Raw genomic sequence first — 26226 nt, 5'->3', positions numbered from 1 at the left:
GATATGTTGCCACAGGCCGAGGACGACAAGCTATTCCAGATGCCGGAGGAGGAAAAAACACGCAAGTGAAGCAAGGCTTAGCAAAGAGATTCGGATACGCTAAAATTCTTCTGTTTCTTGGAAGAACATCGAAAAGCTGATGATTGTTCCGTATATTAATAGGCCACCTAAGATTGACATGACCATGGCTGGAACTTGGATTGCACCGCTATGAGCCAATACAGCAGGGAGGGCTATTACCACAAGGGATAAATTAGCATGATGAGGGAAGAATACAAGCGATACATGGGACAGATGTGGTGTAAAAAGCGTCCTTTAGACGTAAAAGAAGCCTTAACGTACCGATTCCCATCACCACCAAAAAGCCAGTAAACCACCGTCCAAAGTCCACCACACCGCTGTTCGAGCTTTCCATAAAATCATCGGAACTCGCGCATCTGCTGCATATCCAGTTCGGTATGGGCGCAATGACATATGTCGCAACTACAAGAAGCGGTAGATAGTTGTGCCATAGTGCTGCGGAGAGAATGACTAGTAGGAAGCCGATGGCAAGAACCTGACGGAGTAAATTAGCTGAAAATATCATCAAAGGTGAGCAGTAAGAATATCTTTGCAAGCTTACAAAGGAGAGAGCGATGATAGTCTTAAGGCCAGGCATCTTGCTAGGCAGAAGAGAGATATTTGTGAGAGAGGCTGACGCCTGGCTCAGCGGCAAAATACAAGGGTCGGATATGGGATTAGGCAGTCGTATCACTATCACATTAACAAGTCATCAACAGAACAGAGCTCGACTATAGGCAGGCGGATGTTTTTGCGTTCGTCTTCGTCTCCTCGCATCTCCTTCATCTTGTCAAATGACGATGTAATGTGCTTATATAAGCAGCTCAACCTCCCAAAGCTCTGGCGCTAACCCAAAAAGGGCTGCGAGCTACCGCGTCTTCTTCTGCCTTGTAGAGAGAAAGTCGAAAAGTATCATAAACAACAGCAACGTCTCCAACAGCAATCGTTTTTTTCACTCACCTGGGACTGGTTTTTTATTCGGGATACGTTTTCTTATTGTCACTGTCATATTACAGCAGCCATGTTTAGAAACAACTACGACAATGACTCCGTTACCTTGTGAGTTGACTGATCTAGAGATGGAGAGGTTATGGTCGCTGATGCCAGAATAGCTCCCCCCAAGGCCGGATATTCCAGGTGGAATACGCACAGGAAGCTGTTAAGCAGGGCTCTGTGGTAGTCGGTATAGTCAGCAAGACACATGCTGTCCTTGCTGCCCTCAAGGTAGGACACCACAACCCAGCACTCAACAATAATAGGGCAAATCTAATGTGTAACTGCATGTATAGCGAAATGCGGAGGAGCTATCTTCATACCAAAAGAAAGTCATTGCTATTGATTCCCACATGGGAATTGCCATTGCCGGACTTGCTTCTGATGCCCGTGTTCTATCCAACTTTATGAAACAACAATCCCTAGCTTCTAAGATGACATACGGCCGTCCTCTTCAGGTAGAACGTATAGTCAGCCGGATCGGAGACCGTGCACAAACAAACACACAGGTCTACGGCAAGAGACCTTATGGTGTCGGTTTGTTGATTGCCGGTGTTGATGAGGCAGGACCTCATCTCTTTGAGTTCCAGCCCTCCGGTATGACTCAGGAGATGGTTGCATGCGCAATCGGAGCCAGGAGCCAGATGGCCAGAACATATCTAGAAAGGAACTTGGATTCGTTTGCTGACTGTGGGCGTGACGCTTTGATCACTCACGCATTGAAGGCATTGAAGGAAAGCTTGTCACAGGACCGGGAATTGACGATTGATAATACAACTGTGGGCATTACTGGAATTCCCAGCGCGGCTACCAAGGGGAAACTTGATACTTTTAAGTTATACGACGGACCAGACGTGACGGCCTTTCTCGAAAATGCAAATGAGGAGATAACATCTGGGGAAACTAAGCCGTCAGAGGAAATGGAGGTGGATTCGTGATGATGACGATGATGATTATGGTCTCAAAGACATGATGATGCTTGCCACGGAGGTAACCCTTCTTTGCTCCTTTACTTGAAGCGCTCATCCACCTTACAATGAATTCCTCCACGACAAATTCTTATTTTATTAAACCCTTTGCCAGACCATAAATATCCGTATAATTCTACTCTATGAGCGAAGACATTCTAGTAATTCACACCCAACAATAACCACGCCAGTTTTCAAGCCCCGTTTATCACTTATCATTTCCAAACTCCACCTCCCAGGTTAATCCAAAACGCCCCTCACTTAATTTATAGCTCCTCAGCGCCTCAAGAGCATGCTCTACATCCTTACATTCCACCAAAATGTCCTTGTTTGTTGTACTCACAAACCCTTCTTCGACACTCTTGCCAACCCACGAGAGAACGCCATCCCAGTAGTTGTCAATATTCAACAGAACAATTCCCTTATCGTGAATCCCCAGCTGATTCCACGTAGTCATCTCCATAGCTTCCTCGATCGTACCGAACCCCCCAGGTAGAACCAAAAATCCGCTACCAGGGCCACCAGCGATAACTTCCCCAGCCATCATGCGTTTGCGGGTATGCATATCCGGGACAATAGTAGTCATACCATATTCCGGGTTCACGAAGCTGGTCTTGTCTCCGGATACTGCACCATTTGCTTCTGTGGATTCGGTCCTCTCCGGTAGTTTACCCGCCACCTCACTATCAGTGGCAGCCAGCGTGGTACGATGGCCACTCTCGATCTTCACCAGGGCCGAAGGGATAATGCCGTGAACCGACTCAGGGCCTGAAAGCGAGACCAGTGTCTGGGCGACTTCACCCATAAGGCCCTTCGTACCTCCTCCATAGACGAGTTTGACGCCTTCTTTATGGAAAAGATGGGCGAGGGCGCGCGCTGCCTCTATATAGGCGGGGGATTTTCCAGCGGCCGAACCGCAGCTATCGGATATGTTAGTAACTTAACTATACCATCGAAGAGGAAAGATAAAGGAATATACGTACAAGACACATACAACTGGTCGTGCTTGCTTGGAGGCTTCAGACATCTTGATGGTTCGTGGGATAGTAGTTTTATGTATACTTGAAGTTAATGAGGCGGTTCAACGGCCGATTTGAAGTATGTTTCTAAGAATATCTCAACCTATCAAGGTACATAGACTTATTTATATTTATAGAGGCTATGAGGGGAATGACGCTTCAAGTGTATATTTTATATTATGCGAAATTGATAATTGATGTTGACTCATTGTATTCCATGCCGAAGTGGGGACATCGTATACATCATCGAGGTTTACAGGATGCGCTTTAGCCTGTTCCTTCAGCTTCAGGATTCAAGTACAATTAACTTCTTTGGTGACATACAAAAGAACCATTCCAGGTTATTTCATAGCGCCCGAGCGAGTGAAGGTTCCGTGGTTTTAATCACAGAAAGCTGCCATGGTGGTCATAAAGAAATAGAAGCACCTCTATACAGCAGAGTATCTTCACAGAATATTGTTGATAGCCCTTTTTTTGCCCTTCCCTGCGGCGGGCTGGTTAAAGTCAGAAACACCTCCTAGTGCAGGCGAAGCACCAGGCGTGTCTGGTCCTCCTAGCTTTGGCACCGGGGTCCCTGATGGCGATCGAGCAACAGATTTGGCCGTTGCGCCACTGGCCCCGGAATGCTCAGTTCCCGGAACTGCCAATGTGTTGCTAGAGTTCCCAGCGTTCTTCGAGATAATGAACGAGCCTGGCTCACCGACCAGCGGCATCTCATCCATGTACTCATCTCCATAGCGAGAGAGAAGGTTAAGTGCGTCCGAAAGATTCCTCATGTCTTGGGTTGCTGCTGCGCTTAGCTTGGAAGACGATGGCGAAGTCGAGGTATTTTGGGGACCGGGGACGGGTGTAGCTTCTTTTCCTGCCTGCGCAGATTGGGGTACGCCCACTTGACTTGGCTCAGTATGTCTTTGAATAGGGGCCGTGTATGTGTGGCCATGAGATGGCATAAAGAGCAGCTCCTTCGAAGCAACCGGAAGTATCTTTGTGAGTGATGTAACTGTAGAAAGCTAGTTGAAGCTGTTAGTAGATGAAAACAGTTTGCTTTGCCAATCGAAATAGGTACCATTCTACGTCCCACCACACTCATCAATGATGGTGCCATGTAAACAGAATCCCCTACGACGAAGTACGTAGCCAATATTTGTACGTCTTCTTGCATCCCTGGCAGCCGTCGTCTATTCTGTTTCCTAATTACCCATATATTTGAGGGCTCCTGAGGCGCATTTCCTGCCGCCACAGCAGCAGCGGCCTCTTCTATCGGATCACGAGCCACTACAAATTCCAACCCTTGCATAGTCTTCAATCTCCCTTCGAATGCCTCGCGCGTCTCGATAAACTGTCGAAAGTTCTCATTATGCATTGCTTGCAATGTGAGAGTCGCATTATTTGATGTGGAGTCGAAGAAGGGAGATTCAGCAAAGTAGAATAAAACTATACTTCCAAGAATAAAGTTAGCTATTATTCGTTGAAAAGGTAGGGTATATAAGCTGTATACAGGCTCAATCTTACCGTTGTTGGAGTGGATGAAGCCGCCCATCAACTGGACGTGCTGAGGAGATCGCCATGTTATTTCCTCCAAAACAACATCGGTCGAGATCTCCATGATGGTGAATTGAAACAGAGCCAAGATTCATTCATCATCTGCTAGGCCTCCGTACAGAAACCACGACGGCGAGCTGAATGAAATGCCGACTATGTAGACAGAGAAGGAATTGCTAAATCGTTGAGAGTTTGATGTTCAGTTTTCTTTTTGTTTGCACTGTTTGCACTATGATGTCACTTTCCCCTTAAATATAAAACGGTAGGAAAAGCTTTGGGCGCCTGTCTATTTACAACATTGTCGGGAGAATTTTAGGGAATTAAATTTAAAGAAAAAAAGGAAAGGTTTATTGTGCCTGTGTATCTAATATTGTGCGTTTGTGGGATTAGTGATCCGTGAGAATGGGTAATAGAACCTTGGCGGGAGCGAATTTTCGCCCTCCATATTCCAGCTTCCCTTTTTCATTCGTTCTGTTTCATCAATTAGGCCGTTAATTACAACTGATAAGAAATGTGAAAGAAAAATGAAGGTGAAGTAATAAAGAAAAAAAATTAAAATTGCTGGCACATGTGAGTTCAGAGGGGAGCAGATCTCTGAAATTTATCAACCTCGTCCAGACATGTCACGGCAGCTATCCAAGGAAAGCTAAGTAGCTTCTCCTGATTTGCATTCCGAAAACCTGGCTTTTGTGAAAAACTCTGCTCGTTGATGGCTACCCAAAAGCATGCAATAGAGCGCTCGAGGGCCTCTGTTCCACCAGATTCCGTATCCCTGATCATAGAAATTGTGAATTCAACAAGACGGCTGTATGCTACAAGCAGAGGTGTTAGGATGTATATCTTTTTAAGCCTTCAGGGGTTTCTCACATGCTCGCATCTCCTTAGAGGTCTCTTTGTCTCTTCGACGTTGTTTATGCCCGGGGCCAAGAATTGTGCCCACAACTACTTCATATTCTGTGATAGAACTCTTCCATGGTGTTGCTGAGTATTGACGCATCAACTCTCGAAGTTGATCCTCGTAACTAATGGAATTAGAGTGTATTAGCCTAATAAGTAACCATAGACACACTAGCGGTTGGAGGGATAATTAGGTATTCGTACATCTCTTTGATGTCATGACAGATCCCTGTAAGATGGTTCCAAAAAAAACCATCTACCTCTTTCTCCACATATCTCCAGATTGATTGCAGTACACTCTTACGGCTGTCATTGTTAACCGTTCCTACGTCTCGAAGTCGACGGAGGAAGCTTTGTTCATCAATAGAACGATAGAGGCGCCCCAGGATATTATGGCTCTTGTAATATCGGATCCTTGGGCGGTCGTTGTCATCGTCGTCCTCTTGGACAGTTTTTTCTGTTTCACGTATGATGTGTTCAATGCTGTCTTCAATGCTGTCTTCAATCAGAATTCTGGGGCTCGGAGCCATAAAGTCCGGGCGAATTCGGGGAGCCCTTGGAATATCCAAGACATTGACCTATATATCATGTCAGTCGACCCGTTAATAGAAATGGAGAATAGGTCATAGACGTACTGGGATTCCACTCTTAGAGTAGTCAACCGCAACAGAATGTAAGTGAGCAAGCTTTAAACAGGTTTCATCTCTAGTACCAAGTGATGACTGGTCCGCAATCGCCTGGTGAGTAGTTGCAATTCGGCCTAATTGATCTTGTTGCATAAATGTCACAAAGAAATCGATAATATCATTGCTTTCGACCTTTCTGTTTAGTTCCCTAGTTTTAACTAAGGGATAATCGGCTGGCGGAAAAGTCTGTTGAGGGATCAATCGGGTATCATAAATGATATTGTAAAGGTCTCCGTCAAGGTCTCCACCGCTTAACATACTTGGAAGGTCGCGAACTCCATGTTGACTGAATGCAACACAGTTATGTAGCCTGCGAAGAGGTGAATTGGCTGGGACATCAACTGCATTCACAACCTGAACATCCCCTGGGTGTAGAGCTGGCGACCGAGTAACAACAACGTTATCACGAACAAGAATTTCTCGTCGGCCATCCTCGGAGAGAAACACACAGTAGATTTCATTTTCCTTTAGGTAGCCCGTCTCATCCATTATTCCGTAGAGTGTAACAGCATTAGGGACACGGATTCTAGCGCGGTATTTCAGGTCACGAAGTTTCAATAGAGTTGTCAGCTCCATTATTCGATGTAAGAAGGGGTCTAGAGTATAGCGTAGTCCTAAGCCCTTTAAGACTAGGAGTAACCATGGCAAACGGAGCGATCTAGGTACAGGTGAATCCTCAAGGAATTTAGCAGCTTGTTCTGTGGAGTTGAATGTCGAATATAGAGAGAGAATTTCGTCTTGTTGTAATTGATGGAAAGCCGCAAATGGAACCCCCAAGTCTTCCAAAATCTTGATAATCTGGCTGTTTAGATAAAATGGCAATGCTTTAATACCGGCTCCGCAAATCTCGATATTATATGAATCATCTGTTGGAAATTTCACCATGGATTCTCTAAGCATCAAGAATTCACCTTGTCTCGAGGTATCAAGTGAAACCATCCCCTTAGCTCCTAAACGTAATAAAAGTTAGCAAAAATAATATATTATGGTAGAGTATATTCCCTCCATGGCTATTAGGAGAGAGCAAGATGTAGACATAAGCATGCGTCTGCATAGCAAGGGGACTATGAACTAACCAGCAATTCTTATCTGGAAAACAGTTGGCTTCACCTTCTCTCGCAGAGCATATTCATTCCAGATCTTGTACATCAACTCGCGGGAAATAACCCCAACCCCATCGCTGAAAATACGTCCATTTCTCTCAACATCTGGTACTCTCAATCTTACAGCCTCTTTAGAGACAGAGATGGAGGTGAGGGTATCAGAAAATGCTTGGCCAATCCTAGCCGCCTGTTTGGAAGGAGAACGTATATGATCAAAGTGACCGATGCTGTTGATTATTGTTCTAGCGTCGAGGTACTCCCCATCTGGTGTAGTAAAAGGAGCTGCAAACCAACATGTCTGGGATCGTAAAGACGAATGAGAGAATCCGAGAAAGTTGAAATTACGACCAGCAACTTCAATTCCGCGCTTCATAACCCCAGAAAACCTTTCATGAAAGATTTTCTCCAAATTTGCGTTTGGGTCGAAAAAAACAGGATCACCATTCTCGTCCAGAAACTCGACACGAAGGAAATAATCAGTATTGCCCAAGTACTTGCGTAGAATTCGGTTTTTTACTTCAGCATACGGGCCGAGGAGATAAATTCCGCAAGGGGTAACCATTGCGCGATGCACCAGCACGTTATTTTGATGAACGAGGTTGAAATCCAACTCACTCCCATTTCTCAGAATAGAGTCGATAGTGTTTTCAAAAACTTCTGTAATTGCTTCAATTCCAACCTCAGAGGGCAATACACCGGGTGATGGAAACTGTAAGTCTCGGCTTAGTCGGCTAAGCGCTTGGGCAATAGTATCAGGATTGTGTTGTTTATAAAGCCGAAGGACAACAGGAAAAAATAGCGAGGCCCGGTCCAGTGAAAGATCTCCATTCCATACTAGTTTCTGTAACTGGAATTTAACACGGTAGTCGAATGGCATCCGGACCAGGTATCTATCAAGCTCCTTGTCCAAAATGGGATATGGTTGTCGGGGGAAAACACATAAATCATTCCATGTGTTTATCTTGGGGATATTGCGGTCATTACCTAAGTTACGTACGACACCGGTATCCCGGGGGTCCTGAAGGGCAAATCGGTAGGTAAAACATCTTGCAGCAGTTTTCTCGTGCTCAGGTAGAAGGTGGCCGACTCTTCTCTTAGCTGGTGGTGGCCGTCCGCTTTTCCCGAGCAGTGCCATTTTCACTTTCACTTGCTCTATAGAATCAGAAATATAGAACCTAGGGGCCACAAAGGTAGTAATAGTCACGGATGCTTTAGCATATGCTCCCACGTAAATAGAGTCAGCTATATTCCAGTAGGGCACCTCCATGCTATATTTTGTCATATCGCGAAAATCTGTAAAAGTGGCATCAAATGCTGTCTTCCCAAGATTGATGAATCCGGTGTATGGCAGTCGAAAGTATTCAATAAATACTGGTTGATTTTCACGGTAATCCCACGATCCACAGGACATCATAGTGACCTGAAAACGTCTAACCCTGTTAATTTCCCCTGTAATTGATCTTGGGGCGGGAGCAAAATGTGCAACGCGCTTTTCTTCCTCTTCTTCCTGAAGAGATCGTAGAAGCAAATCATGGGGTGCATTATGGCTTTTACATATGTGAACGGCGAAACCGTATAGCTTCAGAGTGGCGGGAGATCTGAATGGCTTGGATGTGCCCTGTGTAGGTCTCGGGCGGGATTCATATGCGTCGAGGAAGCGCTGGCCTTTCCTCGCATCTGCAACTGTGATTTTACCATTTTTCTTGCCCACCTTTTGGAAATCAAAAGCGGATATCTGAAAGTGTTCCAGGATAGGTTTGAGCTCCTTTCTCAAATGTTTCTCTTGCACCTGCTCCGGGATGTTGCGGCAGAATATCTCCATATCTGGATCTTGATGAAGCGCTTGGTGTATAGATAGCGTTTGAATAGGATGGAATTTGGTGGTATGAAAGATAAAAGCCAGGAATATGTATGAGGCAATGTCGCAGCCTTGTGAGGAAGTTCCCTGGAGGGACAGACCAGGTAATAAGCGAATCAAAAGATTTCACTTGCAGGACGGGCCGGGTAGCTGAGAACTAGAAGCCTGGAGACGCAGACGGGCGAACAGGGGCCAGCGAGTTCGAGGAGCCCCTTTTTCTTTCTCCCTTTATTGTATTCCAGTGTGTCGTTATCAAAATATATCCAGGCCTGCACGCGTCATAGAGTAGTCAACCGCCTATGAGTGTGTTAATGTTCAGAAATTTGAACAGTGCATCGGACAGAACGCAATCCAGAAGAGTGAATATAAAAGAAAGAAAAAGACAGGCCAGTGAGTCCAGGTGAGGGGAACAAAACGAGTGAATGTTGATGTTGTTTTATTTTCTTTGTGTAGAAGACTCAAACGTTGTCGAGTCTAATTAACTTAATATAGGCTCTCTAGTTTGAGGGGCTGGAAAGTTCTGGCTCCACCAACGGCGCATTCTTGAGCCAGAAATTGATGATAAATATACAAAGTAGAGATGGTTTGATGCAACATATTGTTATTCAAAGTTCATTGCTATCCTAAAGCCCAGCAGGTCTCCAATTCAGCGTCGATCCTCCAAATCTTGCCATGTATCAATTGCTTGGTGGCCCATCTTTTCCAGGTCCCCTACTCGGCACTTTAGCAATATGCTGCATCTGAGGAATGATGGTGATAGCGCTCGCAGGCATTCTTTTTACTTCCGTTAGTAGGACTCATCCTTCCGGTGAATTGCATGTCGGCAACCGCCGAGAGGACCTCAATCAGGAACAATTTTGGGTACTTGCTGGAGGCAGGCTTGCAGAAATAGCCGCTGATAGCGTGAGATGCGTACAGGTCGACCAGGAGAACCTTGAACTTCGAACACTTCTTCACATTTTGGTAGGTAAATTGGATTGCTTCTGCATCTGGTAGTATCTGTTTCTTGTCAAATGTTCCTTTTGCTCTTTCGATGACGCGGTCAACCACGGCATTCTGAAAGCCACTGTCTTCGAATCTCTTTCCGACAACGTATGCCTTCGCTAAGGTCATCGATTCCTTTCTTAATTCCAGTTCCGAGCCAGCTGCAGAAGGTATAACGCGTCTGTAGACCCAGTTGGCATAGAACTGCACTGCTGTATTGTATTCTTCCGGTATGTTCAAGACATACGTGTCTCCAGGTTTCTTCCTCCTCAGAAGGCTGCATAGAAATGGTGAAGACTCTTTGATCAAGTTCTCATGGATTGTGAATGAATCATTTCCAACACAGATGTTAATTGTTTCCCCGCTAAAGCTAAGTACGCCAATTAGTATAGTAACACATGTTAAGAAGGATATCTGTACCATGCCATTTGATTATTTGAGATATGCAAACTCTCAGACGCCATGGTGGAATAGCCGGGTTAATGCGTTGGGATAGATATGTATTAGATATGTTGTGAGGCCGCTAGTAGCCTCTACAAACAAAAACACTGTGGGTAGGTGTGCGAGCTAGAGAGGGGGTCATAGAGGAAAAGAGAAAAAGTAGTAGAAGATGTAAGAGAGAAAAACGAGTTAAGTATTTTAATATGAGAGTGTGAGCCTTGAGGTAACAGAGACCATAATAATAATATCCAAAGGACGCCATCTATAGGGAACATTCACCTCTTGTTTGGGAAGAGTCTCTTTTACCCTCAAGTAGCGCAAAAATGGACATGAAGCAACTCTTTTGTTGAAAACAATCTTCACTTGCAAGCCCAGGAATATTCATAAGGCACTTTTACCGAGAAAGTCCTTATACAGAGCCTTGGAAATAATTCATCATGTAGAAAAAGGCTTCCCTATCTCGATAGAAGTCCTTCCAGTAGACAATCTATCTTCTTACAAAATGTATAATGGCTAGAGCCAGAAGGGATATCAGTCCAGGTTTCTAATATTTAGACATCTTTCCATCCACGTTGAGAGCCAAAGTCCAGAATTGAATAGGCTGCCTAACTGCAATGGTAGATGCTATAAAGGCGGTATAGGTTTTTGTCACTCCGCCGGACCGTGTCAAGTATTTCCATTATGTTTCTGGATGAAGCCAGCCAGCACTTCGTACAAGCCCATCTTCATCATGGCACATATCTCCTCGGAACGCAGGCTACCCTTGACAAGGGTGATGGGTTTGTCGAGGAGGGATGTAAAGAGAATGTACTATGCAAGACATCCACATTCTGCTTCAACGGTCTTCTGCGAATTGCGTGATCCTTTAAACGAAAGAGTGGAATATGGCATAAACCATAATAGATCGTGAGTTCTGGAAGAGTATTCAGTGCATTCTTCAACTCTAAATCTCCGCTCCTCCGCATGTTTCAAGCGCCGAACCCATTCGCTGTTATCCGCCCCGCCCATCTAGGCGAAAACGAATTTTTCGTGGTGTACATACATAGTAGGGCCATGATTTTCGTGTCCTGCAGATGGGACTAACAAAAACCTTATGCTCTTTTTTTTTCCTTTTCGACAAGGGCCAGTTGAGCACTGATTACCCCAGGATGAATAGCAACCCTGGAGTAAGTCGGAACAAGAGCGATAATGATAAGACCACCAAGGGAAAGGTAGAGCCGTGCATCCGGAAGATAAGTAAAATGTCAATTGAGGGGCAGTATATATCCCGTAGTTATATGAGAGGAGTTAATGGGCTGTGAGAAGGGATGTAACCAAGGACAGGGTATATTCTCCGCGCCAGCAAACAAATATACCTGGAGTTGTTCGCCATTTGCTCCAGCGGGGTAGGTTAATCCTAGCTCATATAATAACAAGTTTTTTTTATAGAGCTGGCTACTTACTATGTATAATACAGTTATCTCGCAAGGTGGATTGCTCCTCCGCAAAGATGGCCATCCTGCATGCATGAGCGAAATGACAAGCATCGCATAAGCGAAGGAACCCCGGAGAAATTAGCCTGATTGTTTCTTGACCGGCCTTTCAGCACTCTGAGTTCGTGACGCCGGAGATTTGGCCGTCATCCTGACCGGGATCTGATGCCTTGATGGCAAAAGAGTTATGCATACCACAGCAATATTACACAACTCCGCCTTTTCGATTGTTTCTCCCTCGGCTATAACTAAAAGTTGTGTTCACGTGCCAGGCACAAGAGGTTATTTCGACTTCCGACTTCTTTGCCCTTCGACTCCAACCCAAAGAAGCCCATAAGACGGAGTTACATCTGGCGGTTGAGACATTCTTTGGGGGGATTGCAAGTGGTGGAGAAACACGAGCTTGTATATTGCTTGTTAGCACCAAGCTATTATTGGCAGAACGGAGCAATGCTTGACCAATCTCGCAATCTCGCGAATAGCAATGCAACTGTGACAGGGGCCTTGGTCCCCGTATATACTTATCTCCATCCTGGGGGGAACCTTTTGCTCCCGTACCATGCAAACGCATCGCTCACATACGGAGCACGGCACAGCTTCTCATCCAAGTCCTCGAGATGTTTGCCACTCCTAATAGCAACACGATATTGCTCTCTCTCTCGGAATAGCGTGCGGGACGCTACAGAGTCGACCTGTTTGTTGCCGTGCAGGGTCTTCCAATAAAGAGATGGCACACAGATTTCCAAACTAGTGAATCTCAGCCTTGCTCTTCCAATGGATGAATTGCCTTTCTCTCCCCAAGAGTTGCCATAATGCCGATCATTTCTCCACCCCCTGGATATTTGCCTGTTCTCCCTCGGCAGCGAGATGAGACTAATTCTATCGATTGGTCAGGGTCTTCCATTTGAAGGTCCTGTACGATCCTTGCCAGAATGATATTCCTTCAAAGGGAGGAGGCAAGGGGAAACCCTTTTTGCGCCATTGACAGCTTTCTTATTCCTGTCAAGGGTTTTTCGCGTTAATAACCCCCGTTGTCAACTTAACGATAATAATATTTATACGCTTCTCCGCTGCTTTCAGGACCCGCAGCTCCCGGGGAAATTTATGTATACACTTTGCTTTGCAAGGATTGTGACTCCTTGCACATCGTGTTGTTTCCTTGACCTTACGATAGGAAAGTGTTCTAGAACAGAAGCTATCTTCCAACCGAGCTTCCCTTCTCGTACCCCAGCGGGCAGCGCCGGGAAATTGGCCAGCTTCGAGCATATATATATCTGGTTCGGCATTTCCTCTGAAAGACCCTGACAGTCGCAGTTGGAGAAGACATCGCAACGGGGCAGCTTTTCCTTGCCTTTCCCTATCATGGTTTCCTTCACTCTTCGGGCCATTGGCGCCTGTCTGGTCAGCCTTCCAGCCTTGGTTACTGCTGCTCCAACCTCCCACATCTCTGGTGACTTCCAGGTACTCGAGCAGCTCCATGAAGTTCCCCAAGGATGGGTGCAAACCGGCTCTCCAGCTCCATCCTCTCAGCTGAAGTTCAAGCTTGCCCTTCAGCAAGATAAGGCCGCCGCTTTCGAACAGCATGTTATGGATATCTCCAATCCGAAGCATGAAAACTATGGCAAGCATATGACCCAGGAGGAGGTTGATGCTTTCCTCCAACCACCAGCCCATATGACTGACTCTGTCTTCAATTGGTTGGCCTCTGAGGGTATTCCCAAGCATTCCATCAAGGCCGACACCGACTGGCTCACCTTCACCACCACTGTCCAGAAAGCTGAGAAGCTCCTAAACACCCGCTTCTACAACTTCAAAAACACCATCGACAACACCCAGGTCATCCGTACCCTGCAGTATTCCGTTGCCGAAACCGTTGCTCCATACGTCCACATGATCCAGCCAACCACCAAGTTCAGTGCTCCTCGCCCTGAGTTGAGCAGCGTCTTCACTTCTGACCTCGAAATTACCTCTTCTGCGGATGTTGACTGCAACGTCACCATAACCCCGGACTGCATTCGAGATCTCTACAAGATGGGTAATACTTTTGCTAAGAAAGACCCACGCAACAGGCTCGGTATCTCTGGGTACCTTGAGCAATATGCTAGACTTGATGACTTCAGCACTTTCATCGACATGTTTGTTCCATCCCTGAAGGGAACAACTTTCGATTTCAAGTCTATCAACGGCGGAAAGAATGAACAAAACTCCTCCCTCGACAGTGTTGAGGCCAGTTTGGATGTTGATTATGCCATTGGTTTGTCTGGTGCTCTCTCTACCTACTACGGCACCGCAGGACGAGGCATGCTCATCCCTGACCTCGACCAGCCTAACATTACCAACAACAATAATGAGCCTTACCTCGAACAGCTTCACTACCTCCTTGGTCTCCCAGATTCCGAACTCCCAGCTGTCTTGTCCACCTCCTATGGCGAGAACGAACAGAGTGTGCCCAAGAAGTACACTGACTCTGCCTGCCACCTGTTTGCTCGTCTTGGTGCCCGAGGTGTTTCCGTTATCTTCAGCAGTGGTGATACTGGTGTCGGTAGCGCCTGCCAGAGCAACGATGGTAAGAAGATAACCAAGTTCAACCCTATTTTCCCAGCTGCCTGCCCCTTCGTGACCTCGGTTGGTGGCACTCACCAGATCAACCCTGAAGTTGCCATTCACTTCTCATCTGGCGGTTTCTCCGAACGTTTCTCTCGCCCATGGTATCAGGAGCTCGATGTTAACCACTACCTCCAACATGAACTTGAGCACGGCAAGTGGGATGGCATGTACAACCCCAGCGGACGAGGTTTCCCCGATGTCTCTGCCCAGTCCTATAAGTTTGCCACCCGTGACCATGGAAGAACAATTGGAGTTTCGGGAACTAGGTAGGTTTTTCCTTGTTCTGAAAGCTACGAAATAAACCTACCCTTGCCACTCTATGACTAACTTTAACCTGCAGTGCCTCTGCTCCTCTCTTTGCTGGTGTCGTTTCTATCCTCAACTCTATCCGTCTCGCCCACCACAAGCCAAGGCTCGGCTTCTTGAACCCATGGCTCTACACCATCGGCCGTAGCGGATTTACTGATATCGTCCACGGTGGATCTGATGGTTGCACTGGAACCGATCAGTACAGCCATCTTCCTACTCCATATGTTCCAGGTGCTAGCTGGAATGCTACCCGCGGCTGGGATCCAGTTACTGGACTTGGAACTCCAAACTTTGAGACACTCTCCAAGTTGGTCCTCCAATATTAAGTTCAAGATGATTACAGTGAGGTAGATTTTTTGTATATAATGGTATCTATCGAGAGATTTGGTATGTGGAATATAGACAAGGCCTTGTAGATATGTTATATGAATAAGCGTATATTTACGGTCAAAGGACAGGAATGTACTTTAATACGCAGTCAAAAGAGTGTATTTACACAGTTCCATCGTTATGGGTCTAATCTAATAATATTATACATGCATCAATCATCTATCGAAGAAGCTGAGAGCTATACTTAACCAACGCCTTTCTTTGTACCAACGTATTCGGATTATAGAAATACCCATATCTATACCAGACAAAACAGAGCAATTGGGCCGACTTTGTGTATATAGGCGAATGCAATCAAAATGCAAAAACAGATAACCACATTTTATCAGCCTAGTTAGACAGTGCGTTGCATCATTTCGTTGCCAGTATTTGATTGCATCTATCAAAATATTGCGTAACAAGACTTTCACTGTTCATACCACCATCAAGTCAGTACCCCAGTTCAATAATAGAAATTAGAAGGCTAAGAACTCACGTATAAAAACCATGTTGTGCCCCATGATCAGACACAATATTATGCGCAAGCTCATGACATAGAATCACAAACCAATACACTAGTCCTTCCCTCCTTTCACCTCGAGCTACCTTCTCGAGGTGGAGACGCTCAAAATATGCATAGTTGCAGAACAAGCTACCACCAGAGTTAAAGGCAATGGTCTTACCACTGGTGTCGTAGAATATGCTAAGGGTCTCTAGACGAAGCCCAAATATCTTAGCACAGTCTATTAATATCGTGGTAAACACCTCCACTTTAGAGTGGTTTGCGCGAAGAAAGCTATCTGGATCCTTGGGCTCCTTTCCAATGAATATCTTCACGCCGCCCAACATACGGAGGAACTTGAGATCTTGAGCTGGGCGTTCATCACAATATGTTTTTTTCTCTTCAATCTCCCGTTGTTGCTCCTGACTATGGAGCTCATTCGAATTGAACGGCCGTGAAGCATTGATTGCAAATTGCAATTGTGACTGTAGAGCCTCTGGGGAAGTAGTAATGGTTGGAGGAGGGTCTTTTTCGTCTTCACCTGGGTCACCTGGGATAGATTTGTCAGACAGGCGCTTTTTCGAGCCCCGTTGAATGCTGTCGAGAGGTTTCTTGTGGGCGTAATCACTGAGGCCAAATCGTTTTGCAAGATCTGAAAATAGGCCACCTGGTGGGTGATTTTCACCTGGGTCCGTAGGTGCAGGTAGAGGTTGGCGCTTGGCTGAAGAGTTCGTAGGGGAATCTGGAAATATTCCAGGCATAGCTGCTTCGTGTTGTTGTTGAACTGCCTGCCGTTGTGACTCTTGAAGTTCTTCTATTCGTCTTTGTTCCATTCCCTGCATTTCCTGCGTCCGTTGCGTCTCTTTTTCGTGCTGATCCCGTCGTTGCTGCTCAGCTATTCTTGCTTCTGCTGCTTTTTGGCGAAGGATTCTTTCCACATTATACCCTCTTGCGCGAAGCTCTAGCAGATCTGTCTTCAATAACATCTCCAACGTAAGAGTAGAGTGAAGCTTGGGCCTCAATAATATAGTGCTTACAAGAGCCTGACTGATCTGATATAAATCAGGTCTACCCTCAGAAATTGAGAGGACAACACTACTTAGTTTCTGTGTCATAACCGCGCTGCGGTCTTCCACATGTGACATTCCCCAACCACGAAGAGAGCGTCGAAGCTTTATGCTTTGTACTGATTGGATAGTTAGATTTTTCTCCAGCCATCGAGTATCATGGCGAATTGAATCACGCGGTAGATCGTGTAAGAAAAGTCGTGACCTCTCATAGATGAGTTTTTGTAGCTTCCACGCGTTACGTTGGTCTGAACTGAGATTGCCACACTGCGCTGTCTCGTCGACCAAACTACTCAAATTCGGAGAACCAAGCGTGGAGTACATATCTTCGAGCAATTCTTCTTGTGGAGCAGCCAGTAGATTCTCCTTGAACAGGCTAAAGCTGGAGTAATCATCAACTATAACAGCATCCGACGCTCTTGTTAAGTGCCACTCTTTAATAGCCTGGTCATCATCTTCATCGCTGGATTCTCCCATATCTATCATTGATTTCTTGGTGTTTGAAGTGCGAGGAATTTCCTTGCTAGAGAACAGAAATGGTGCTCGTTTCATCTCTGCGAAGAGGGCTTTGTCCTTCCTGATGACGGACATGTTCTCAGCTATCCCGCGTAACAGTTTTAGATATTTTTCAGAACTCTGAAGTTTAGAGGATATTCGTGCAGGTTCCTTGACAAGAATAGATGCAAGCTCGGAATGCGTTGGCTGCCGCTTGGAGCCACATGAGAGGAGAAACAAGTTTGCCTCCGTTCCGAAGTCCACAAAATCAAATATATCGCCATAATCCTCGGAGTCACCAAGATAACAATCGCGGGGGGCAATGTAATGTAGTGCGGCAGGGCTTTTTTCCGTTGGGGATCTCTGAGAAATAGGAATGATGGCAGCTTGCCCAAGGCGTGCCGCAGATGCTGGATTTATCTCCGCCACACGGCTGGCCATGTATTTAAACAACGCTCTTGCTTGGGCTTTTGATTCCGGGCGTTTTCGAATGAGTACGGTTATACATTCGTTTATGGATGGATGCTGATTAACGCCAAATTTCAGAGAATGGGGATGTAAATCCTTTCGAAGAATATTAAATCCAAATAAGGCAGCTCCTTCAGCAGTAAAGCAATTAGAAGGATTACTTAGGCCACCGCCTTCAATGGGCAGAAACGGGGTCGTGGATTGACTATAGTCAAAGTTGGCATAGTTGAAGGAGACATGATTGGTAATGAAATACCGCATAGCTTTGTCTCGTAACTTCATATCGTTGGCAGCTGCTGCATCTGCCATGACCTTTATCATTTCTGGAACTGTTGGTGTACTCTTTAGTCCTAAGGAGAGTAAAAATTTACCCTCGGTGCTCGAAGAGACGTATTTTCCTGGCCAATACAATAGTGGGAAGCCTAGGTCCCTTAGAGCATCATTTGGCTCAAAAAGTTGTGAGACTTGATAACGCTGTCGGGAAGGCTTCCTGTCATCTTTCATCTCTGCCGAACATATTTTAGCCTTCCGAAGTTTCGCCGTGTCTTCAGGAGGTATGTCCTGGCGAACGGAAGCCAGATACTTGATTAATTCGACATGGCTCCATTTTCCCTGGCCCTTTTCTCCATCCTCAGAGCCGCTCAGAAGACGTTCAAAGATAATGCTAATGTCCACGGTTTTTCGCACGCCGAGTGCAACCAAAAATTTTTCTTTGACGCCATTTAGGCCCGTAACTATAGGAAGGTCGTCAAATATTCGGACTGATGGGAAGTACGCCTCCTGGGGTTTACGCATGCCTGACTTGGTGGGAACAATAGTATGTTGCCGTAAGGAATCGATAATTCCAGTCTTCGAGCTTGGTGATAATGTATCCCATTGTTTTGAGATGACCGGGAGAACCCGAGTAGAGAAGTTTTGTGATCGCGTTATATCCTGTTCTACCGATAGAATGTTGCGGTTAGAGGAGTTATGTACCAACCACTGAACCCAGGTATCAACTTGCAATTCCTGCCAGCCGATTGAAGTTAAACCGTTTGATGATAACGTTTTGGAATATTTAGGCGGCAAAACAAATGGAGGTAGTGGCATTTCTGGAGGGATACGGGTCAAGTTGGTGAAGCAGCTAATATCTCTCAATACAAGAAGCGCGGGGCCCCCATCACCTCCGTCATTGTTAGCCACGGCAACCGCAATGAGAGCCTTGACAGTGGCATGATTAATCTCTCCGCTTGTGGATTTTCGGATGATCCAAGAGAGAAATTCATGAAACTGCAACGAGGTCAGGGCCTTATTCTCTAATTCAGCTTTCATGTCAGATATCGTAACTTCGGTGATCAGACCAAACTCGATTAACCTCCCAACAAATCCCTTAGCCTCCAGTACTAGCTGTTCGGGGAGAACAGGGATCCCATCCATAAAACTGAGGTCCTTTGGCGCAGTCCGGACCTGATGGCTTGGGAGGATACCGCAGGTGGATAGAATCTCCAAGTAGGCATTTTGGCTGCATGTCCAAAACGAATCCTCAACCACCTGTCCTACTTGTGAAGTCGGAGTTGACTCCTTGAAGACGAATTGATTTGATATATGAATGGTTTCCGAAATCACTGCATTAATATCTTCTTTCTGAAGATACGACCTTCCAGACTGCTTACGCCTGTAGAGAAGTTGGTCCTTTAAAGACGACATCTCAGCGGACCAAGCAATCCTGCATATAATCCCAACAATTCGTAGAAGTTCAAGATTCCAAGTGCGAACCCATCGAGCATTCAGGTCGATGCTCTCCCGCTCAACAGTCGGAATCAAAGAGGGAGCAGATACGTGAGCGTTCAAACCTGTTGTCTGGTGAGTCGGGAAACCAATATATATTCTTCCAGAATGGGATGGGACAACGCTGCGGAAAATATCCTGTGTCTCGGGTTTCTCTGAGACAGGAAATGCCGTGTATGATGTAGTAAGTATTGCAAGCTTAGTTGTTTTGGGGGGAGGTTTCTTCGTTGCCCGTTCCAATTCGTGGCTAAATGATAAAGAAACCGAAGTCTTTATATGGCCTGTAGTAATTTGAAGGAACACGGATGATTTGTTATATGAAAGGAGGTCTTCTTCAGTACCATTCCGGCCAGCTCTTTCTAATTTAGACGGTTTTTCATCGCTTGTGGATGAGCCGGTAAGCCGAGAAAAGAAGCTCCTAAGTGATGCAGTGGTGTCATGCACTCGGTTTCCCTCATACCTGGATGAATTAGTCGGCGACTTCCAACCAACAGCCTTCATGCAAGCTGCATCAAGCTGAGCAACTTCTCGGGTAATATCAGCTACCCTCATTAGGCCATCCTGAGTCTTAGTCGATATGTCTCTGGGTATTGCCACTGGAACGCCTGGCGCAAGCTTCTTCGACAGTTTCAAAAGGTTCCAGTCATCCAGCCAGAGTTCTATATCTTCTAGTCCAACAAAGGTGAGACTGCTTGCAAGAAATTGGCAGAGAGACATAAGCCCCGGTACTGGTGAGGTAGTGTTTCTATAGTCAAGCACAAACACCGTATCCGGGCTGCAATCTCTCTCATCTAATTTCAAACGCCGGGTGAAGAGCGCATTCTCTTTCCAGTAGAATGCAATTGCCTCCTTGCCGGAGGAAACAAACGGCTCTTCACAATCAGAGAATACACTATAAAAACCAACGCCAAAGGCCCCTATCTTTGTCTCGTCCGGGTTTCCTTCTGCGATCCGTTTCAACCGAGCCCAGTCATTAGCACTGAACGGAGTCCCGTTATTCCGTAGTGTGAGCCGTTTTATGGTATGGTGCGATATAACATGCCTGATAGCTGAGTTTCCATCCGTGGCAATGGGCGCAGGCACTATAGTAGAAGGTGTAGTTTCTAACTTAATGACAACTTTAGTGGCCATAGCATCCGAGGCGTTTTGAATAAGTTCTCGCAACACGGTCCTATTGCAAGGTGTTAGAATTGGAACAAAGCGTCCGGGGAGCTATACAATAGGATAAACAGTCACCATTCTCCTGAGTATCGTGCCAGCACTTTGTCAATCAATGCTCGGGTGTTCACCGTAACGGCCTCTTCGTCCAGGCCAGAGCCGATAGCCCTGGCCTTCAGGGAGCTGAAATCAATATTGTTTGCCATAGCAAGCCGTATATATAGCACAATCTGGCTCTTCAATCCTGGGAAATAGCTATCGAAGGCCTCCCGATGAGCCTGCCCATCCGTACTGAAATGATAACTATTGAACAAACCAGGCTCCAGCAAGGTATGACGTATCAGGTCTTCGAGGACTTTCAGGTCAAACAACCAGGCAAAACGAGAAATATGAAACAGGGCAAATCACCCCCCCCAAATATTCCCTATCTTCTAACCCAGTGGTTAGCTGGTTGTTGTTGTTGTTGTTGCCTTGTCTTTATATATTAATCGAGTTGTAAGGTCGACAGAAGCTCATGTGATGTCAACACCGAACAACCCAAAAACTGTTACATTAGCACAAAACTAGTAACTAGCAGGCTTGCAAGTGATGGAATCGACCTCTTGAACGAACTACTCAACTTTCTATGAACACAAGAAGACGCTAATGACTCTGTGAATGCTTTATATGACCTAAGTTTATTCCTGCAATGCCCAAACCCAACTCCACGCGCAACTCCGACCAGCTGTGAATTCTTACGACTGCTTCCGATACCAATGTCACAATGACAGTTGACCCTCTTTCCCCTATTGCGCCGGCGCGCTTACGAGTCTTGTTACTTCCAGTCGGCAGAATCAGGCGATCCAGGTTCCTAAGCTTCGCTGAGCGACTTCGAGCGTACAATGTAGTTCGCCTGGGGGATGTGAGCCCTGAAGGGGGCACAAGCAAGAGTATGAGACCGTTAAATTCATAGACTAGAAGCTTACCTCTTGTATATCGGTGTCTGGACCTATAGCTAATTTTATTGTCCCTAGACACGTTCTCTCCGCTTGCGTACCCGTCTGGAATGATCATATACGACCTATCTATATCCGTACCTCCTATCTCCCACCTTGAAGTGTTCCCATTTGAGCTCTTCAGGGAGCCGCTTGTTATATTAGCAATTGCCGATGGCACAGAAATCTCTGTCAATAGGAAATTGAATGAAAATGGCGTGGCTAAGGAGAAGCAACCCAACGGTACTGGCTCTAAAAAGCATCCCACTCCAGAAGGCCTTGACCTGCTTATCCAGGAGTTGGATGGGATAAATACGGAATACCCTAAATCTATTCTCCAACAGCTATTGGTTTTTGATTATGAAGGGCTGAACAACATTGTTTCTGGGCCTGAGCAGGTGATCTGGATTCCTAGCCAGGAGGTATCACGTCCGACAACGATGAAAACAGTGATGTGTGACATATCAGCCCGGGTTCTTGGAGGACTGCAAAGGTTTTCGGAGTCGATATTGCAATGGCAAAGTATTGAATCTCCAAAGATCTCGTCGTGGGGACCACGACGGACTTTGGATCCCAGATCATCTGATAAGCTCTCCCACAGGATGACGATGCCCGCACAATTGCCATCACGACCAACTGAGCCACTTTCAGAAAGTACAGGATCTTCTCAGAGTCTAAGCCATGAATCTCCCACTACATTTGATGAAATCACTCGCTCAATCCAAATATCAAGCAAAACAACCTCAGCGCTTAGCTCTAGTTCGAAACCCAGATCAAAGGAACACAGCCGAGATCGATCCTCAGTGACAGGAGTTTCTAGTATTGCTTCAAACGAACGAGCAAAAGCTCGCTTTCAAGGCCGTCTTCATGTTCTTACGGGTATTCTCTACCTCCAAGGAGGTTTATGGCCTGAAGCCCTTAGAGACCTTATTGAAGGTGCCGCCATTGCCAGGTCAGGGAGCGATTATATATGGCACGCAAAGGCCTTGGAAGCGATACTTATTTGTCTGCTTTTGTTTGGGTGGGTGGGTGCAAGTTTTCAGGTAAGCAGGTCCTGTTTCTCCTTACAATCTAGCTCCTTTATCTGAGACCATTTTTTTTAGATCCCGCCTATATGCTTTCCCAATAGTGACAGGACTATATCAAAGACCGTATCAGGTCAGGGAAGCATTGAATCCCACGGAAAATCTGACCCTGAAGCCAGGGCCTTGGCCCTCCAAAATCTAGCGAGTATTCTTCCTGACATCTCAAACTATATATTAAGTCTTTACAACAGAGCTATCAATATCACAGACGAGCCACTTCCCCAACTGGTGTTTTCGGAAACAGTCATACGACTTTCAAAGCTTTTGACATCCATGCAAGTACGCGATAGTTCTCTTGATACTGAGGGTTTGCAACACATTGTCTTGAACAAAACGTTAGAGCGTATCCCAGTATCTGACCAGCACAGAAGGTTAAATGCTTTCCGCAAAACGGAGATAGCCTCTTTCTTATTCCGTGCCCTTCCACCTTCTCTATCGTCGGACGTTCCTGTTACAGATGCAGTACAGATATTTATTGGTGTAGCGGCTGTCTTATCACCATTGGGGATGGAAAGAAAGCAGGCTTTTGTCTTAAAAGAGCTCTTCTCAATTCTTATCCCTGGCCTAGTACAAGCTAGGAAAATTGGTGCTGCAGAAATTGGTATCCATCCAGCTGCAGGGCTATCTGCGCTCAGCAATTCCTCTTTTGATATCAATGCTCTGGATATTGGGCCTACAAATATGGAAACTGGTCTAAGATCTATCCTAGCGCTGGTCGGAGAAGTTTATGGCGCGAAGCTCTCCAGTGGCCGCTTAAATTATACCAGTAGAAACCAGAAGGATGAACATGATTCTGAATATGACTCGGTCGAAGCAACCATTGAACGTACATTTCAAAACTCTACCCTCGACACCTACGGAGACCTGGGTTTAAAAATTGAAATCCTTAAATCCTGTATCAATTTCTGTGAGGCCTTACCGGATTTTCCAGGCGTTTTGAAGTTTACGGTTGCTCTGTTGCAGGCAGTCAAGGGTACATATATGATTACAACGGACCCTCAAAAAGGGAGGCCACTTTTGAGCCATGATGAGCAAATACGTTTATACAATACAGTTAAGCGCACGGTTAGCGTTGCACAGAAACTCGGGGTACCGAATTTAGAAGCCGAGTACTGGGACGACTTTTTGGTTCGAGATGTTCTAATTCAATCCTCTAATGCAGAACGCCCTGTTCGACGATCGAAACAGGAATTTGGAGTCACATATAGCACTGAAAAACATGGGGAAACAGGGCCATTTATCTACAACGCATTTTCCAAACCTTCAACTCCAACGTCGGATTCTCCGGTTATTGCAGGCGAGCCTGCAACCGCAAGAGTTGTGTTGCAAAACCCATTCGACTTTGAAGTCGAGATTGAATACTTGAAGCTTGAAGGCGAAGGTATAGCATTTACGGCCAGTACTTCAAATTTGCTACTTGCTCCATTCTGCCTTCAGGAAATAAGCGTTACTTTGTTAGCTGCAGAAGAAGGCACGCTCAAGATTACAGGGTGCACTATCAAAGTGAAGTTCTGTAGAGAAAGGCGCTTCCCAATTTTCAGGAAGCTATGGAAATCTTTGGTGGAAGCGAAGCTCAAACGTAGCGGACTGGCGGCTAAGGAACATTCACTATCACGCCCGATCTCATGGGGGTCAAATGCTTCTCAAGGAGCCTTACCTTCGAGGAAACCGCCTGAAGCCGCATCTTTATCTACCAATGTTATCAAAGCACAGCCAATGGTTGAACTACAAAGCTCTTCACTTTTACAGTCTGCTATCATGCTGCTAGAAGGGGAAACTAACTCATTTGACATTACATTATACAACTCATCCGATTATCCAGCTGACCTTCTTCTCTTTACCTTCCAAGATTCAACGACAGCTCATCTACAAACAGCACTAAACAATAAAGACAATCTACCTACAGAAATATACGAATTGGAATACCAGATATTGAAGAGGCCTCCATTACGGTTACTTCCCTCTGGTTCAGGGCAAGAAATTCCATCTCTCGATCCCGGTGAATCAAAGACATTTACAATTGAGATATTAGGCAAACCAGGCCTTCGAACTGCTACAATACAAGTTGATTATGCATGCATTGGTGCCTCGCCTTCAGAACTGCCAAACTCATTTTATACCAGACAGATCAGTATACCCCTGACCGTCACCGTCAATTCTAGCTTAAACATCGCTCGATGTGAGATCTTACCCTTTAATGATCATCTTGGATGGGTTGGCGATGCATCGTCCATTAGCGAATCGGAGGCGAATGCTACCCCGTTAAAGACCTCGGCGACATCTTCTGATATACCAATAGACCCACAGATATCACCTGTCATTTCTCAGCCGGGTTCAAAATATACAGGATCCGACTACTGTCTGCTGCTAATAGACTTACGGAATTCATGGCCTAACCCAATTTCTGCCTCGCTTAAGGCAATTGAATCGACAGAGGGAGCAAGTGATGAACTAGGGACCAACAATTCAACTCCACACCTACAAGAAGTCTCTGACGTACTGCAACCCGGCCATCTTTCTCGATTTGCTCTAGCCATTCCACGGATATACCTAGAGGACCCCCACCAGAAAATCCCAGCCCTCAACGCCGCTAACCGGCGACAATTCGTGGTTAGCGCTAATAAACTCAGTTACGAGGCAGAAACCGCCAAGCGAGAAGCATTCTGGCTCCGTGAGAAGATGTTTGAGCAGCTCCAGGGGACATGGAAAGATGAGATAACTGGTCGAGAAGGAGTTATTGACTTCCGTGCGATTGTTTTAAACAGTCGTATGATCAATGCACTTCGAGTAGATGACCTGGAAGTGAGCTTCAAACTACTACCGCTAAAGGGAATTGATGAGAATAAATATTATGGTTCCCGATCTCCAACCATCATACAAACAGGCCAATCAAAATTCTCTATTCCAACCGACACATTCTTCAACCTTCAAACTACAATATTTAACCGCTCCTCAAAACAAATCCACCCCATTATCCGGATACAACCAACTTTACGCAACCAACCATATACTGTTGCCCTCGAACTCTCCAGGCGTCTATCATGTACAGGCATGCTTCAGCGAGCTCTCCCTGTTCTAGACCCGAAGGAACGGCGGCACATAAATCTTGGCGTTACCGTTCATTGTGCTGGGGAGTACGAGATTAGAGCTACAGTGGAGGAAGTCAGGGCAGCAAACACTAACACAGCTAGTTCTGAAGAGAACGCGGCACCGTCATCAGATAAATATACCTACCATCACGACAGTTATCAGCAGTCATTCGATACCAGTGCTCCACGGCAGAGGCACCGTTGGCATTCTCGACTACCTTGTATTATATCAGCACGAGAGAGCCTCGTGTAATACTACAATCCTACCTTGTTAGATAGGATTTTTCCATTTTTCCATCCCTGACATCTTTTT

At 45.8% G+C, this 26226-nt stretch overlaps 10 protein-coding genes across 10 annotated transcripts; 4 read left to right on the top strand and 6 right to left on the bottom strand.

Moving 5' to 3' along the window:
- Positions 1-99: 99 nt before the first annotated feature.
- Positions 100-658, bottom strand: MCYG_05453 (vacuolar protein sorting 55 superfamily protein; the record flags this gene model as incomplete). Its single annotated transcript, XM_002845538.1, has 3 exons — positions 100-233; positions 343-556; positions 623-658. The coding sequence occupies 3 exons, from the start codon at positions 656-658 to the stop codon at positions 100-102; spliced, it is 384 nt and encodes a 127-aa protein (XP_002845584.1).
- A 423-nt stretch (positions 659-1081) lies between these two features.
- Positions 1082-1991, top strand: MCYG_05452 (proteasome component PRE5; the record flags this gene model as incomplete). Its single annotated transcript, XM_002845537.1, has 3 exons — positions 1082-1119; positions 1173-1284; positions 1350-1991. 3 exons carry the CDS (start codon positions 1082-1084, stop codon positions 1989-1991), a joined length of 792 nt encoding a protein of 263 aa, XP_002845583.1.
- A 238-nt stretch (positions 1992-2229) lies between these two features.
- MCYG_05451 (lysine decarboxylase-like protein) lies at positions 2230-3048 on the bottom strand (the record flags this gene model as incomplete). Its single annotated transcript, XM_002845536.1, has 2 exons — positions 2230-2941; positions 3005-3048. The coding sequence occupies 2 exons, from the start codon at positions 3046-3048 to the stop codon at positions 2230-2232; spliced, it is 756 nt and encodes a 251-aa protein (XP_002845582.1).
- Positions 3049-3461: 413 nt separating this feature from the next.
- On the bottom strand, positions 3462-4646 carry MCYG_05450 (mediator of RNA polymerase II transcription subunit 6; the record flags this gene model as incomplete). The annotated part of the gene is made up of 3 exons (XM_002845535.1): positions 3462-4050; positions 4107-4474; positions 4553-4646. 3 exons carry the CDS (start codon positions 4644-4646, stop codon positions 3487-3489), a joined length of 1026 nt encoding a protein of 341 aa, XP_002845581.1.
- A 512-nt stretch (positions 4647-5158) lies between these two features.
- MCYG_05449 (RNA-dependent RNA polymerase) lies at positions 5159-9090 on the bottom strand (the record flags this gene model as incomplete). Its single annotated transcript, XM_002845534.1, has 6 exons — positions 5159-5394; positions 5450-5604; positions 5684-6057; positions 6115-7115; positions 7242-8109; positions 8266-9090. The coding sequence occupies 6 exons, from the start codon at positions 9088-9090 to the stop codon at positions 5159-5161; spliced, it is 3459 nt and encodes a 1152-aa protein (XP_002845580.1).
- A 759-nt stretch (positions 9091-9849) lies between these two features.
- Positions 9850-10574, bottom strand: MCYG_05448 (uncharacterized protein; the record flags this gene model as incomplete). Its single annotated transcript, XM_002845533.1, has 2 exons — positions 9850-10474; positions 10531-10574. The coding sequence occupies 2 exons, from the start codon at positions 10572-10574 to the stop codon at positions 9850-9852; spliced, it is 669 nt and encodes a 222-aa protein (XP_002845579.1).
- Positions 10575-11281: 707 nt separating this feature from the next.
- Positions 11282-12084, top strand: MCYG_05447 (uncharacterized protein; the record flags this gene model as incomplete). Its single annotated transcript, XM_002845532.1, has 3 exons — positions 11282-11457; positions 11699-11762; positions 11980-12084. The coding sequence occupies 3 exons, from the start codon at positions 11282-11284 to the stop codon at positions 12082-12084; spliced, it is 345 nt and encodes a 114-aa protein (XP_002845578.1).
- A 1301-nt stretch (positions 12085-13385) lies between these two features.
- On the top strand, positions 13386-15265 carry MCYG_05446 (aorsin; the record flags this gene model as incomplete). The annotated part of the gene is made up of 2 exons (XM_002845531.1): positions 13386-14896; positions 14971-15265. The coding sequence occupies 2 exons, from the start codon at positions 13386-13388 to the stop codon at positions 15263-15265; spliced, it is 1806 nt and encodes a 601-aa protein (XP_002845577.1).
- A 415-nt stretch (positions 15266-15680) lies between these two features.
- On the bottom strand, positions 15681-20971 carry MCYG_05445 (conserved hypothetical protein; the record flags this gene model as incomplete). The annotated part of the gene is made up of 3 exons (XM_002845530.1): positions 15681-15738; positions 15805-20778; positions 20844-20971. The coding sequence occupies 3 exons, from the start codon at positions 20969-20971 to the stop codon at positions 15681-15683; spliced, it is 5160 nt and encodes a 1719-aa protein (XP_002845576.1).
- A 557-nt stretch (positions 20972-21528) lies between these two features.
- MCYG_05444 (hypercellular protein HypA) lies at positions 21529-26166 on the top strand (the record flags this gene model as incomplete). The annotated part of the gene is made up of 3 exons (XM_002845529.1): positions 21529-21694; positions 21779-22782; positions 22843-26166. 3 exons carry the CDS (start codon positions 21529-21531, stop codon positions 26164-26166), a joined length of 4494 nt encoding a protein of 1497 aa, XP_002845575.1.
- Between the last annotated feature and the right edge of the window lie 60 nt (positions 26167-26226).

The sequence above is a fragment of the Microsporum canis genome, genomic scaffold, assembly GCF_000151145.1.
Source record: "Microsporum canis CBS 113480 supercont1.5 genomic scaffold, whole genome shotgun sequence".
Lineage (NCBI taxonomy): Eukaryota > Fungi > Ascomycota > Eurotiomycetes > Onygenales > Arthrodermataceae > Microsporum > Microsporum canis.
The sequence above is the reverse complement of the archived record's forward strand: the minus strand, read 5'-3'. Positions and strand labels throughout refer to the sequence as shown.